Source organism: Hyalella azteca, unplaced genomic scaffold (genome assembly GCF_000764305.2).
Source record: "Hyalella azteca isolate HAZT.00-mixed unplaced genomic scaffold, Hazt_2.0.2 contig1803, whole genome shotgun sequence".
NCBI classification, from domain to species: Eukaryota; Metazoa; Arthropoda; class Malacostraca; order Amphipoda; family Hyalellidae; genus Hyalella; species Hyalella azteca.
Window position 1 is genome coordinate 168492 of NW_025932102.1, and position 15344 is coordinate 183835.

Sequence of the window (15344 nt, forward strand, 5' to 3'; positions counted from 1 at the left end):
TGTTTGACTAGCTTAACTAGTCTGTTGTTTGACTAGCTTAACTAGTCTGTTGTTTGACTAGCTTAACTAGTCTGTTGTTTGACTAGCTTAACTAGTCTGTTGTTTGACTAGCTTAACTAGTCTGTTGTTTGACTAGCTTAACTAGTCTGTTGTTTGACTAGCTTAACTAGTCTGTTGTTTGACTAGCTTAACTAGTCTGTTGTTTGACTAGCTTAACTAGTCTGTTGTTTGACTAGCTTAACTAGTCTGTTGTTTGACTAGCTTAACTAGTCTGTTGTTTGACTAGCTTAACTAGTCTGTTGTTTGACTAGCTTAACTAGTCTGTTGTTTGACTAGCTTAACTAGTCTGTTGTTTGACTAGCTTAACTAGTCTGTTGTTTGACTAGCTTAACTAGTCTGTTGTTTGACTAGCTTAACTAGTCTGTTGTTTGACTAGCTTAACTAGTCTGTTGTTTGACTAGCTTAACTAGTCTGTTGTTTGACTAGCTTAACTAGTCTGTTGTTTGACTAGCTTAACTAGTCTGTTGTTTGACTAGCTTAACTAGTCTGTTGTTTGACTAGCTTAACTAGTCTGTTGTTTGACTAGCTTAACTAGTCTGTTGTTTGACTAGCTTAACTAGTCTGTTGTTTGACTAGCTTAACTAGTCTGTTGTTTGACTAGCTTAACTAGTCTGTTGTTTNGTGTTGTGTCAAGAGACGTGTTGTGTCAAGAGACGTGTTGTGTCAAGAGACGTGTTGTGTCAAGAGACGTGTTGTGTCAAGAGACGTGTTGTTTCAAGAGCCATGTTGTGTCAAGAGACGTGTTGTGTCAAGAGACGTGTTGTGTCAAGAGACGTGTCAAGAGACGTGATACGTTGACGTCTCGTGCAGGCTGGAATACGAGACGTGCGACGTGTTCCTGCTTGGCTGCCCGCTGGCGCTGGTGCTCCTCAAGCGCAAGATGATCTGCACCACGCACTACGGTGGGTGCTCTGCACCGTCGGGACGGCGTCGTCTGCTGGTGGTTAATTTGAACCTTGCAACGTGTGCACTGACATACGTCATCATATACCTGTCTCTTCTCCTCTCCAGCGACTACAGTTCACACTGCCCCAGTAGTTCAGGTTCAGTTTCTTCATGCCGCTGATCCTGTACGTTAAGGTCCGCTGCACTGCCTCCAGTTTCCGCACCGCATCCGCCTTGAGTGGTGACCAAAGCTGGCAGCAGTATTCCAGAGTGTGGAACACGAAGGCTCTGAGAGGAATTATGCGCTCAAAGGAAATGGTTTAATTAGAGCCACGATCTTCGTGAGGGAGAGCAGCCGTTGACCATAAATTTAATTCTCATACTTGCCCTGTAGCCACCGCGCAGCCTAAACATGCACAGCTACACTTGGTCACAGAGCTACGATGCCTCAAACCACGCTAGTAACACTGCAAGCCGCACCAGGGCCTATACTTTCCAAAAAAGTTGAGAGATTGTATGTTCATGAACGAATCATTGACGGCCTTTTAAGCAAAATCCACCAATCATAGACCAGAAAATAGAGCGTAAGTACTTACGTTCACTTAGCGATTTTTGAAAGTATGGCCCCAGTTCCTCTAAGGTTTAAGCCAAAGCGTCATAAGCCTGCAGCCACTGCTCAAGCCAGTATAGCCTTCATGGAGGCTACATACTAGCATTATAGTACCTCCACACTTGCCCCGACTTTCCACATAAACAAACCTCTGTGTGGACCTAAACTAACCTCATTAGCTGACGCAATTTGGGAGTCGGGGTAATTGTGGAGATAATCCAATTCTTGGGCGTAGCCTCCGTGAAAACTTTAGAGACTAGGCTAGTAGCTGCGGGCGTACGGCGCCTATGGCTCAAAACGCCTAACTTTACAGGCTACTAATATGAATATCCTATCGATATTGAAAACGTTTCGGAGTCCAGCTCCATCATCAGTTCGACTAAACTAAAATGAATAAAATCACTTTAAAAATCAAAATTCAAAGAAAGACATAAAACCTAAACAAGACCTAACATTATATCGAAATAAACGGGACTAGTTATGAACAACTTAGTCCTAGGGGGACGACAAGAATATAAAATCCTAGCGATTTACTATTTCCAGATTATATGAGCTAAACGCATTATTGAGACATGGTTTTCTTGGCGAATTTTTGCTTGGTGAATTTTCTTGACGTTTTCTTTGCTTTTAAATTCCTTATGAACTTGCGATTTAAGCAGACTAATGATATAAGTACTTATGAATATCCTATTTCATATAGGACATTGAAGGGACTTGTGTAAGGATTAATAGTCTCGATGCTGGTCACTAACCTGCATCTCTTCCCTGACAGTGCCAGCACGGCCACGGTGTCAGCAGCTCTACAACCTCTTCCATCCCACTGACCCGCTGGCACTGAGACTTGAGCCGCTGCTGGCACCCCGCCTGGCAGCGCTGCCTCCTGTCATCATCCCGCGCTACACCAAACACCCACTCGGCGACTCCCAGCCCACTCATCTCCGTAAGCTTGTCCAGCCCACTCACCTCTGTAAGCCTTCCCAGCCCACTCATCTCCGTAAGCCTTCCCAGCCCACTCATCTCCGTAAGCCTTCCCAGCCCACTCACCTCCGTAAGCCTTCCCAGCCCACTCACCTCCGTAAGCTTGTCCAGCCCACTCACCTCCGTAAGCTCTTCCAGCCCAATCACCTCCGTAAGCTTGTCCAGCCCACTCACCTCCGTAAGCTTGTCCAGCCCACTCACCTCCGTAAGCTTGTCCAGCCCACTCACCTCCGTAAGCTCTTCCAGCCCACTCACCTCCGTAAGCTTGTCCAGCCCACTCACCTCCGTAGAAAGTCCCTGGCGTCAAGTCTCATTCATTTGTGATTTTTTTTGGGGGGGTGGGGAGTGGGCAAATATTTTAATCGTGTAGATATCTTCAGGTATTATTTGCAAAATTTTATATTCCAGAATTTGATGATCAAGTCTAGAACTCCAAATGATATCAACAATGAAGTGCAGAGTATTTATCTACCGTAAAGTTGTAGCAACGGTACCAAGATTTTTTGATTGTTGGAATCGCAAATTCGCCAGAAATTCGAAATCAAAGATAAAGAATCCACATTAAATTTGTTAATGATATCAAAAGAAAACTGATAACAAAGATTGTCATCTTTTAAGATTTCGTGCATTATTTTTTCTATTTTAATTATCGTAGTTAGCGTTTTAGTTGCAAATATTAGTCATTAAATTAGTAACGCGTTGCAGTGGAGTACATCCAGCGGCAAGGTGGCCTGCTGAGCGACCCCCCCAGCAGCAGCGGCGCGCCTCTCCGTAGGTCCTCAGACGCCTCCCTCACCAGCACCGTGTCTGGCCTCGCTGACACTCAGGCACTCGCTACTGGCACTGCCTGTACGTTGTGGCACTACACTGCCAGCACTTACCCTGACACTCAGACACTCGCTACTGGCACTGCCTGTACGTTGTGGCACCACACTGCCAGCACTTACCCTGACACTCAGGCACTCGCTAATGGCACTGCCTGTACGTTGTGGCACTACACGACCAGCACTTACTCCTGACGCTGAACCTGACACTTATAGTGGCACTTAACCTGACACCTTGAAACTTGCCTAGCGCTTACCTTGTCAGCCTGACACTAGCGCCTGGCGCAGGTGCCTTAACTGTCACTAACGCTAGTTACTGAAACTACTTCTACTTTGTACCAAAAGCACTCCAGTTTTTTCTACCTATGGTTTGCATGAGATTTCTTAGACGTAATTTATGCTGGAATATCAAGACGCAAGCAATATCATATCATTAACTTGTTCCTAGCGTTGCCATTAATCCGTGATGTGCACGTTTTCGCTTGATCGAGATGTGCTTGAGAGTGGAGCGGTAATAAAAATTCTTGATTATTGGCTGTGGTTATAGTGTGATGTGATGTTACAGTGCGGGAGGTGTGGTGACAGTGTGATGTTATAGTGCGGGAGGTGTGGTGACAGTGTGATGTTACAGTGCGGGAGGTGTGGTGGGGAAGTAAGAGGCTGGACTACGCCCTCTACTGTCCTGACGGCCTCGCTAACTTCCCTCCCAACTCCCTGCCCCATCTCTTCCATGCGTCCTTCTGGGAGAGCAGCGACGTGGCGGCCTTCATCCTCCGTCAGGTGGGTGCTGGTGGTGTGCAGTAACGCGTCACTTGTGCACGTAGTGACCCTGCAACGTGTGTAACTGCCGCGAAGTTGAAACACTAAGGTGAAATAGTCGAGGATAGCGTTGTGACTTCGTAGAAGATTTTCGAATGGATTCTAAACGCAAGAGCTAATAGTTGCGCTTTGGTCTGGCTCTTAACTATCTATCGTTTAGGAGGGAAGGAATGAACGAGGTAGAGGTAGATTTTCGTAATATACTGATGGTCTTCATGTGGTGTAGATGGCCTCATGACACAGGTGTACAGATTCTTCTTTCGAAGTAGATACTCTTAGTCCTTTGTTGACAATAATGGTTCTAGACGACTGAATTGCGAGCCCTGAGCATGAATATCAACCAAACGCAAAGCAGCAAGTGACGCGGGTACGAGCCACGCCCAAACGCAGCAAAATTAGGCAGCAAGTGACGCGGGTACGAGCCACGCCCAAACGCAGCAAAATTAGGCAGCAAGTGACGCGGGTACGAACGAACCACGCCCAAACGCAGCAAAATTAGGCAGAAAGTGACGCGGGTACGAGCCACGCCCAAACGCAGCAAAATTAGGCAGCAAGTGACGCGGGTGCCAGCCACGCCCAAACGCTGCAAAATTAGGCAGCAAGTGACGCGGGTACGAGCTGATTAAATTTAAAAAAAAATATGAAAGAGAGATTAGTTTCTTATCGTCTCATATATTTTAAAGTTGGAGAATCGGAGTGATTACTCCACCAATTTTACGTTACGTTCAGGTTCAGGTTCGAGATAACGGTATTCGTTACTTATCGTTTTGTCAGGTGGACGCCGAGTGTCACTTGATTGGCACGTATGAAAAGGTTCTCTTTTTGGAAAGGTTACGGCAAAATAATAGTACAAAGAGAGGGTTGTAATGAAACACTGATACATTTCACATTAAATTGGAAAATTCAAGTTCACATCCTACGTTAACAAAAATCTCTAGTACTTGAAAAATGTAATCTGATCACAACCAAAAGTCCAAAGCCTATCAGTTAACGTCGTTAAAAATCTCCCTATTTACGAGAACGTTGATAAAATGCATTTCCGTTGAGCCGTACGTCCGTTGTTAACGACCGTATTGTACACGCACACTTTGCGGCCGTAGGTTGAGCGGCCGTACCGTTACTGTATTCTCGCGTCCGCTTTCACAGTTGCTCTTTCTTCCTGGCCGTATTTCTCGCGCTATAGTGATGTCTCGCGGCCGGTCTAACCGTAGAGTTTATGATGACCGTACTTTGGAATAGTGGTGCTCGTCTTCATAGTCGATGAAAATACTCCAACTCCGTTGTCGTACTGCGGTCGAGATGACTGTCACCGTACCGCTTCTTCTGATGAAAATAGTGACCGTATCGATGATAATTCTTGGCGTACAGCTCGAAACTTAGATCTTCTGATGACGTGCGTTATAATCGTTGTACAACTCGTGGCTCTCTCGTATTGTCTCACGGCTGAGTCGCAGCCGTAGTGTTGATGTTGATTATCTTGACGTGCTCACCAAACTCTTGGCTGCTTCGATAAGTCTGGGTTTCTCGCGACCGTCAACCGTCAATGTTCGAAAACGGTAACACCGCCGGCCTCACGGTCGCAGCCGTTACGTCCGCTAACTGCAGACCCTACGTGCGCGACGGTCACCTCCTGAGAACCAACAACCCTTGGCGCCAATTTTGAGGTCCTTATATAGGGAGCCGTCGCCCACAGTTAAGCCTATTCCCTCGAAGTGACGCCGCGACGGTTGTGAGTTCCACAAGGTCAGCACCTTTGAGACCCTCGCCGTTTCAAACTATAAACAACCCTCGCTCTCACGGTCTCGAGAACAACAGCACCTTATACAAGCTTTACACAGTTCCACCCCAAATTCCTGTAGCCTTCTCAACACTTTACTCTAAGTCTCTGACTTTCATAACTTTCATAACTCAATTTACGAATTAATTCACCCACAGACTGCGTTCTATAAAATATAATAGAATTTTAAGTCAGAATTACCGACGCTCTAATCATTTCCATTCAACTTCCCTAAAAAAAAGAATCGCGACTTTTTTTTCTAGTGATATTTGTTAATGTTAAAAGCGAACACTTACATTACAATAAATTGATAAAATTAAATTATTCGTGACCACCACTCGTACACATGAATCATTTCTCGACATTCTCAGCAAACGATCATTATTCCAACAAACAAATCGTTAGCCTAATGTCTCACGGTCCCTAAATTCCTTCGTAAACACATGAAAAATGAACATCCTACAAAATATTCACCTAAAACAAGAATTATTCATATCAACTCATGACACGACAACGTTACATTTCTATCAAATAGTCTTCGCACAGACAAGAATCATCCATACAACTCAAACACAATATCATTCCCTATTCACCTCTTGCATATTTTTTACCTTTTACTATATTAAATCATGTTATTCCGAACAACGGATTTTACAACCTATTTATTGCAGAACTAAAGCACTACGTGAGTTTCAACATTTACGGGTTGCAGCGAGAACAAAGTCTCCTGCGTATCTCTTATTTAAGAATCCAGACAGGCAGGTTGGCAAACTAAACACAAAGAAAAAATAAAAAAACCTATCCCTATCTATAACATTTCCTCAGCTTGATCAGTGTGCATTTTCTAGAGCCATCACTCGATCAGAAATCGTTGCGCCTATCAACCGCGCATTATCATGTCAAATCTCCGCCTTTTCAACGGCGTCTCATCATTTCAAAAATCTCTGCCATCCTGGCAAACGAGTAAAACGAGTTCCCTTCCTGGCATGCCTGAATAATTTCCCTAAACATTTCCTCATCATTTCAGTTCTCGCAGAACTATTCAACAAACTTCTTGTAATTCATCATCCTATGCAGCGAAATGAGATCATCACCTCGGTCTTTAATATCTCAATAGAATCTATCGTTTCTATTACCTCTCAAATCCACGTTAGTTTTTATGCCAAACGCAGCAAAATTAGGCAACAAGTGACGCGGGTACGAGCCACGCTCAAACGCAGCAAAATTAGGCAGCAAGTGACGCGGGTACGAGCCACGCCCAAACGCAGCAAAATTAGGCAGCAAGTGACGCGGGTGCGAGCCACGCCCAAACGCCAAAACAGTCACAGTTGCTGAGGGTACGAGCCTCATTACACTGCTGGGAGAAGCGAATGATGTTGGTGCATCACTCGTGCAGGTGGTGCGCCTGTAACGTATCACTCGTGCAGGTGGTGCGCAGCTCCCACATCGGTGCGCCCGGTGACCGCGACCTGCCGGCCCTCGCTCCGACCCACCCTCGGGAAAAGTGGATCAGGAAGCGGACATCCGTCAAGCTCAAGGTTACAGATTGTGTTCTATCATATGATTTACAGGCTGTTATTCAGAGTGTTCTCAGCTAATTTTAGGTCCAGTGATGAACTAATGAGTTATACCTTCCTAAATCATTTCTCCCAATCCCGCTTTGCAAAAACTTATCCTACATATTATCTACATATTGTCCTACATATTATTTCATATCCTACAGATTATTTGCATTCTTTTAATTGAATCATGTTATACTTTCGTCGACGTTATGAGCTCATTTGAAAAATTTGTTTGAAAACGTAAGCTTTGCACATCGTGTTCAAAACTTCACTGATTTCCATCAATATTTGACTTTACTTAACACTTTAACCCTCTATCGCCGTATGTCACTCTCCGGGAACAAAACTTTCAACTTAAATTATACGTAAACTATTGAGTGTAGCAACCTGAGTACGTTTGTACGCAACAGAGAACATTTTAAAGTTGACGTATGAGCGGCAACCATCAGTGCAAGTCATTTTGTGCTCACAAAGAACGTATCCTTTTTGTGGAGCAGGCTTGTGACAATATTGCTCCGGTTACTCTTGTCAGGCGGTAGAGGGTTAAATCTACTTAAAAATATTTAAACCTCTTTTCAAATCATTGATATAGAGCTCATCGCCCACACCAGCTATAAATTCATGTCCGATAAATTCTACACCGGTTCGGCACTAGCGTTCCCCCTCCCCTCATTAACGCTGGTGCATCTTCCCACTAACACCCCCTCACTAGCGCCCCTCTCACTAACGCCCCTCACTAACGCCCCCCTCACTAACGCCCCCCTCACTAACGCCCCCTCACTAACGCCCTCTCACTAACGCCCTCTCACTTACGCCTGTCACTAACGCTGCACCAGAACGTGACAAGCAACCACCGCGGTAACGACGTGCTCGTGCGCTGCGGCGCCCCCCAGACCATCAACGCCCGCTTCATGTACGGCCCTCTGGACATGGTCGCCCTCAGCGGTGGGTGTCGTGCTGGTGTCGTGTGTCGTGGTCGTGCTGGTGCTTGTGCTGATTGCCGTGCTGGGTATGGTGGTGAAGGTCGTGCTGTTGATGGTGCTAAATGTCGTGCTGGGTGTCGTGGTGAGTGTCGAGCTTGGTGGTTGTGCTAAATGCCGTACTGGGTGCCGTGTGTCGTGATGACGGTCGTGCTGGGTGTCGTGGTGAGTGTCGTGCTGGTGGTTGTGCTAAATGTCGTGCTGGGTGTAACGTTTTTTGTTGTGACGTTATGTGTTCAATACGCGCCGTGCAGGAGCTATCGAGCTGCTGGTGTTTGGTAGGCTTGTTAGTTAGTAGCCGTGATCGTGTTCAGCCTCTTGTATTTTATGCCTGTGTAAGTAGGCCAGGATATTTCTTTAGGCTCAATTATCTTCCAGGAAAGATGGTTGATCCAGTCCTAATGATACATAAATTTCATTTAAGGACTAATTATGATCAACGTAATAAGACAATATTATATTTGACAGGAGAGAAGGTAGACATGCACATCATGCGGTCGCCCCCCAACGGAGAGTGGTGCCACGTGGGCTCTCCCATCACGGACAAGACGGGCCGCCTCTCCCACACCCTCACCCATGAGCACGAACTCCCTGCCGGCATCTACCCCGTCAAGATGACCGTCAGGTTAGCCTTCTTCACCCGTCATCACCCCACCTGTCATTACCACACGCGTCATCACCCCTCGCCCGCTATCTCCAATCGCTCTTCAACTCTATTAATTTGTCATCATTATATCTTTCATTGAATCCCTTGCTCATTCACTGTTGTGCATACCACTCCACCCCCACCATCCCTATCACTGCACTCCACCATCACTCCACCACCACCATCTCTATTACTGCACCCCACCATCACTCCACCCCCACCCTTACTCCACCCCCATGTCCCACAGAGGGGACCACACGGGCTGCACACTGTGGCTGGCTGTGGTGCCCGTGGGCACGCACGTGGTGGTGTTCAGCATCGACGGCGCCCTGACGGCGAGCGTCTCGGTGAGCGGCGCCGACCCCAAGGTGCGACCTGGAGCTGTGGACGTCCTGCGCGTGTGGCAGCAGCGCGGCTACCTGCTGCTCTACATTACAGGCCGTCCCGACCTGCAGCACCACAAGGTGTGTCCCGACCTGCAGCACTACAAGGTGTGTCCCGACCTGCAGCACTACAAGGTGTGTCCCGACCTGCTGCTCTACATTACAGGCCGTCCCGACCTGCAGCACCACAAGGTGTGTCCCGACCTGCTCCTCTACATTACAGGCCGTCCCGACCTGCAGCACCACAAGGTGTGTCCCGACCTGCTGCTCTACATTACAGGCCGTCCCGACCTGCAGCACCACAAGGTGTGTCCCGACCTGCAGCTCTACATTACAGGCCGTCCCGACCTGCAGCACCATAAAGTGCTCAGTTTGTTGTTTCAACACTTCTTCGTTAGTCAGCAACTAACCTTTGTACCAGCAGTGGTTCGGTTCAGGTCCCTCTGCCGCGGTTTCCTACAGTGTCGGCTCACTCGTTACTATCGCTGTCCACGAGAAGCAAAGCTATCCACGAGTTTTTGCTGCTGGAAGCAAAGCTATTCGTCCGAAAACTTTTGCTATTCTCAATATATGGGCCCATGAGATCATGGGCATCTCATCTAAGCATACTATTTTCATTATATTGTGTTGATCATTTATCTATGTACTTGTACGTATGTTACAGTTTGTATTAGTGCATCTTACTCCGTGGCGTTAGATAACGTATTATAGCACATGACATAAAATTTTATATCCTGCCGTGCTATACGTATTATAGCAAATGATATAAGACCGTATATCCTGCCGTGTTATACGCATTATAGCACACGACATAAGACGTTATATCCTGCCGTGTTATACGCATTATAGCACACGACATAAGACCTGTCTCTTATACACATCTAGATGTGTATAAGAGACAGGTTTAAGACGTTATATCCTGCCGTGTTATACGTATAATAGCACACGACATAAGACGTTATATCCTGCCGTGTTATACGCATTATAGCACACGACATAAGACGTTATATCCTGCCGTGTTATACATATAATAGCACACGACATAACACGACCTTACCCTCAGGTGCTGTCGTGGCTGGCTAAGCACAACTTCCCGCACGGTTTGCTGTCGTTCGTGGACGGCATCACGACCGACCCCCTCGGCCACAAGGCCTCCTACCTCAGGAGCCTCGTACAGGTCTCGTACTCATGCCTACAGTTGTTCTGTCTTATATACTTTGCTGTCATCGGTAATGCTAGCAATACATTATTATCATTACTCCTTTCAATAATTTGATATCATTCATTATTGCTAGCAATACATTACTATCATTACTCCTATCAATAAATTGCTATCATTTATTTCTGATTTCAGTACATTACTCTCATTCATTACTCTTATCAAGACATTACTATCATTCATTACTCTTATCATCACATTCCTTTTATTATTTGCATTAATTTATCTGTTATTTCCTTCAAGAAAAGATAGAATTATTCAAAGATATGCATAAAGATGTGAATCGCGAACCCTGATTTTCCCATCGATAAATAATTTTATTATCCTGTTACTGAGAGCTTTCTGCTGGAAAGATGAGGTGTGCATTCATACAGAACAAACGTAACGAACAATACAGAAGAAACGTAACTTGATCATTGCAACTTGCGTGCGTGCATGACATGATAGCATAAGCGATAGATGCGTCACCAAATACATTGCGCGTGAATCCTTCACATTTCGATCGAACCATTCATAGTCCAAGTACCGTCAGAAAATCCAGCCTCTTGTAATTTGAGTGGAATCAAGTGAGGATTGTTAAAGGCTTCGGCTGTCGTACTCAATACTTTGTCTTCAGTAAATAGCTTTATTGTTGCACTCTAAACTTTGTCTCAAATAAACACAATGAACTGTTAAACTGTAAAGTTTGTCTCAAATAAATATCTTTCCTGTTGCACTCTAAAGTTTATCTCAAATAAATATATCTATTTTCGCACTCTAAACTTTGTCCCAAATAAAGACAATGAACTGTTACACTGTAAAGTTTGCCTCTCGATAAGAAGACATGACGACCTTTGACTGGTGCAGGACCACGGGGCGATCATCGACGCGGCGTACGGCAGCACGAAGGACATCGGTGTTTACAGCGGGCTGGGGCTCGCACCCGAGCAGATCTACGTGGTGGGCAAGGCTAACAAGAAGCAGCACACTCAGGCGCAGGTGGGCTACAGCAAATCAACGTAAATTGTAATGGCTTTGTCACGTTTAGCAGTCATTATAATACCAGCTTTAATTTATTTATTGCATGCTAGTCTTTCTTATTGATCTCCACGTAAAGTTTGACAGCCGCGTCTTACGTAGTCAGCTCAATAACAAGTATTCAGACCTTACTGCGGTATTAGTAACGTAGGGTGGGGTCTGGTCTGGTGCTGTGGTAAGCCACACGAGTAACACGCAGGACAAGTTCACCGCAATGTTCAGCTCATGGTCAACTCAGCCATTCATCCAACTCTGGTTGATAAATGAGTACCTGGCTTGTCCAGGGTGTTGTGTAATGCAATATAATAGTTCTGGCGGGTCAGCGAGCCAGTGATGGTCGTAGAACTACCAGTGGCATTGATGCCCTGAAGAACTAACCTATCACCTCCCTAGTCGCTACTGCCAGGATGGGCAGTTACTGCAATAGACCAGGTCTGGGTGGCTGCGAGTCAGGAAGTCAGTCGTGTCCTGCTATCCATGCGTTAGGTTCTCTCTGATGTCACTTTTATGCGTCACTATCTTGTTATTCTATGGTAGATATTAGGACGGTGTCCTGATAGCTTCATTAAGCAGCTTATTGTTCTTTCACCCGTCTTAGTTTCTTAGTATAACGTGATTATTTTTAACTGTGATTTTTCTGAATAAAATTTACGTTTTAATCGTTAGCTGTGCTTTGATGAACAACAATCGAGTTCTGTAAAACTCCTTACGATTGAACCGCAACGCAAGACTCAGTGACGTGAATATTTCGACGTGTGTTTGGTCACAGGCGTTGACTCATGTGCATGACCCAGTATTTTACTAACATCTCTGACCCAGTATTTGACTCACATCTCTGACCCAGTATTTGACTCACATCTCTGACCCAGTATTTGACTCACATCTCTGACCCAGTATTTGACTCACATCTCTGACCCAGTATTTTACTCACATCTCTGACCCAGTATTTTACTCACATCTCTGACCCAGTATTTGACTCACATCTCTGACCCAGTATTTGACTCACATCTCTGACCCAGACATTGACCCAGCTATGCCTGCTGCAGGTGCTGGCAGAAGGTTACTCAGGCCACCTGAGTGAGCTGAGTGAGACGCTGCGGGCGGTGACAGTGCCACCACAGCTGGCACTCACGCGCACCTTCTGCAGCCCCGTGGCCCTCCACAGTGCCAGCGTCAAGGGGCACAGGTGATGCTCCTGCTCACTGCTCACTCCTGCTCACCCCTCCTCCTGCTCACACCTCCTCCTGCTCACCCCTCCTCCTGCTCACCCCTCCTCCTGCTCACCCCTCCTCCTGCTCACCCCTCCTCCTTCTCACCCCTCTATCTCACCCCTCCTTGGGTGCAATATTGTAATATTATTGGTATAAAATGTTCTCCCGTTGTTCGTGTTATGCAATATTTTAATATTGTTTGTCTTGCAGGATCTGGGCGTCGTCTTCAGTATCAGGCAGCCCCAGCGCCCGTCGCGGCGACAGCGTCCACTAGTGCTGCGTGATACTGCTGTACACTGTACACTCTTTCTGATATCTGCACACTGTACCTCTGACTTATGTACAGTGCAGCTTTCATCTCTGTGCACTGTACCCCTGACTGCTGTACACTGTACCTCTGACTGCTATACACTGTACTCATAAACACAAGACTGTGCACAGTTCTTGGCTGCCCAGTTCACCTCTTCTTGAAGTGTAGTGTCGTCTTGCGTGGCGTCCATTTTCAAGCGTAGATCTCGCAACTCCTATACGCCAGCATGCAACTGTTATGCGCACTACACGCCAGCATGCAACTGTTATGCGCACTACATGCTAGACATACTACATGCAGCAGATGCAAGTGTATAAACAAGAAACTCTGATTACACCTGCTGCAGGTGCAAGCATCTGCACCTGCATTATCAGCTGCAAGCGCTCATTGCAGATGATGAGAAGGAAGTGAATGTTTCTCCCAGCGCTAAGAATTGTGCTCTTAAATTTCGATGGCTTGACACTTCATTATTTTGTTCAATAATTTTTCTGAAACTTAAGAGGAAAATTCTCTAGCCAAAAAATTTTATGCTAATTTATAATATCTTTTTTAATTCGCGAAGTAATCTCGACATTTTGATGTTGAAGTTTGAGTTTTGGAATTGTTTGTCTGTAATGCTGAATTGGGAAATTGCGTAATTTTTCGAGTTTTGAACTCAACTGTGACCTGAAGATTGTTGTGCTTACCAGAGATTGTGATAATGGATTACTACTTTTTTTTATTTGCAAAAGCTAATATACAAATAGTTTTCTACGTTCCATTTGAAATTACATGAAGAGATGAAATATTAACAAATAAGTATATTTACCTCGTTCACATGAACGTGATGACGAGGTCACGTGAACGTGATGACGAGGTCACGTGAACGTGAAGACGAGGTCACATGAACGTGATGACGAGGTCACGTGAACGTGATAACGAGGTCACATGAACGTGAAGACTAAGTAGTGAGAGTATCGCGTTAGTTCAGTGCCCGGGACCTAAGTAGCTAGTGAGGCTAGGCGGGTTGGTCCCTGCCACGCTTAGCGCTGCGCACGCTTCTAGTTAAGAGGATCCCTACACTCAAAGAAATACATGGGTCTAATTGTCCAAATAGTGATACGCTTATTACTACGTAGCACTGATACGCTTATTTTTCCGGCTTTCCAGGCCGAACTGACTCAGGATGATCCACACCTGGGCCTATACTTTCAAAACTCGCTAAGTGAACGTAAGTACTTACGCTCTATTTTCTTGTCTATGATTGGTGGATTTTGCTTGAAAGGCCGTCAATGATTGGCTGATGAACTTACGATCTCTTGAATTTTTTTGAAAGTATAGGCCCAGGGCAATAAGTGCATCGCTTTTTAGACAAGGTCCCACTAATTTCTTTGGGTGTAGGAACCTACCGACTCTATTACTCAGTGTGTGTTGGTCGCTAGTTAATTAATGTTGAACTAGTATGTATAGTTTATTGAGGGTCCTGAACCAGTACATATATTGTTAGTTCATCTCCTTAGGACGTAGGTAATGTGGAGGCCGTGTATTGTGAGTACAACATTAAATGATGTAGCCTCCTCATTCTTTTCTATTTCTATTTATGATGCTGTAGATACTTTTATTTAATTATAATTTATTTATAAGGACGATAATGTAATATTTTATACTACGTTTAGTGACGAAAGTTTGCTCTTCATTTCCGCTTCTGGTTTGAATTATTGAAATGATCTTATTTGTTAAGAAAATCTCCTTTGAGGAAATGTTGCATTACATTTTGCTAATAAATATAATTTAATTTGTCTGCCAAATATTCGGAGTGAGGTAAAATTTTGTAGCTTGTTTGATTTTATATCTCTTTAAAATAACCTTGAAATTTTAGTGCTAGAAAAGTTTGGAAGTGTTCTAATCAGGACATTTTTTTTGCTTTTAAATATGGCACTTCAATTAGCAGGGAATATTTATGTGATTAATGTGAATAATGAATATTGCCGGCATCACAATCTCATCACAATGCTGGCGTCGTCACAATGCTGGTGTCATACCCCTGGTATAACCATCAAGTTGTACAAAAATGTACTCGTACC

At 45.0% G+C, this 15344-nt stretch overlaps 1 protein-coding gene across 1 annotated transcript in view; it reads left to right on the forward strand.

Moving 5' to 3' along the window:
• Positions 1-14506, forward strand: part of LOC108681998 (protein retinal degeneration B) — a gene marked incomplete in the record, with an annotated part of 51421 nt that extends 36915 nt beyond the window's left edge. The window contains 12 exon segments of the mRNA XM_018171085.2: positions 871-962; positions 2328-2495; positions 3239-3382; positions 3989-4137; positions 7381-7491; positions 8352-8460; positions 8964-9120; positions 9389-9605; positions 10588-10701; positions 11590-11721; positions 12807-12946; positions 13182-14506. Coding sequence (XP_018026574.1) covers positions 871-962; positions 2328-2495; positions 3239-3382; positions 3989-4137; positions 7381-7491; positions 8352-8460; positions 8964-9120; positions 9389-9605; positions 10588-10701; positions 11590-11721; positions 12807-12946; positions 13182-13245 — 1597 coding nt within the window.
• Between the last annotated feature and the right edge of the window lie 838 nt (positions 14507-15344).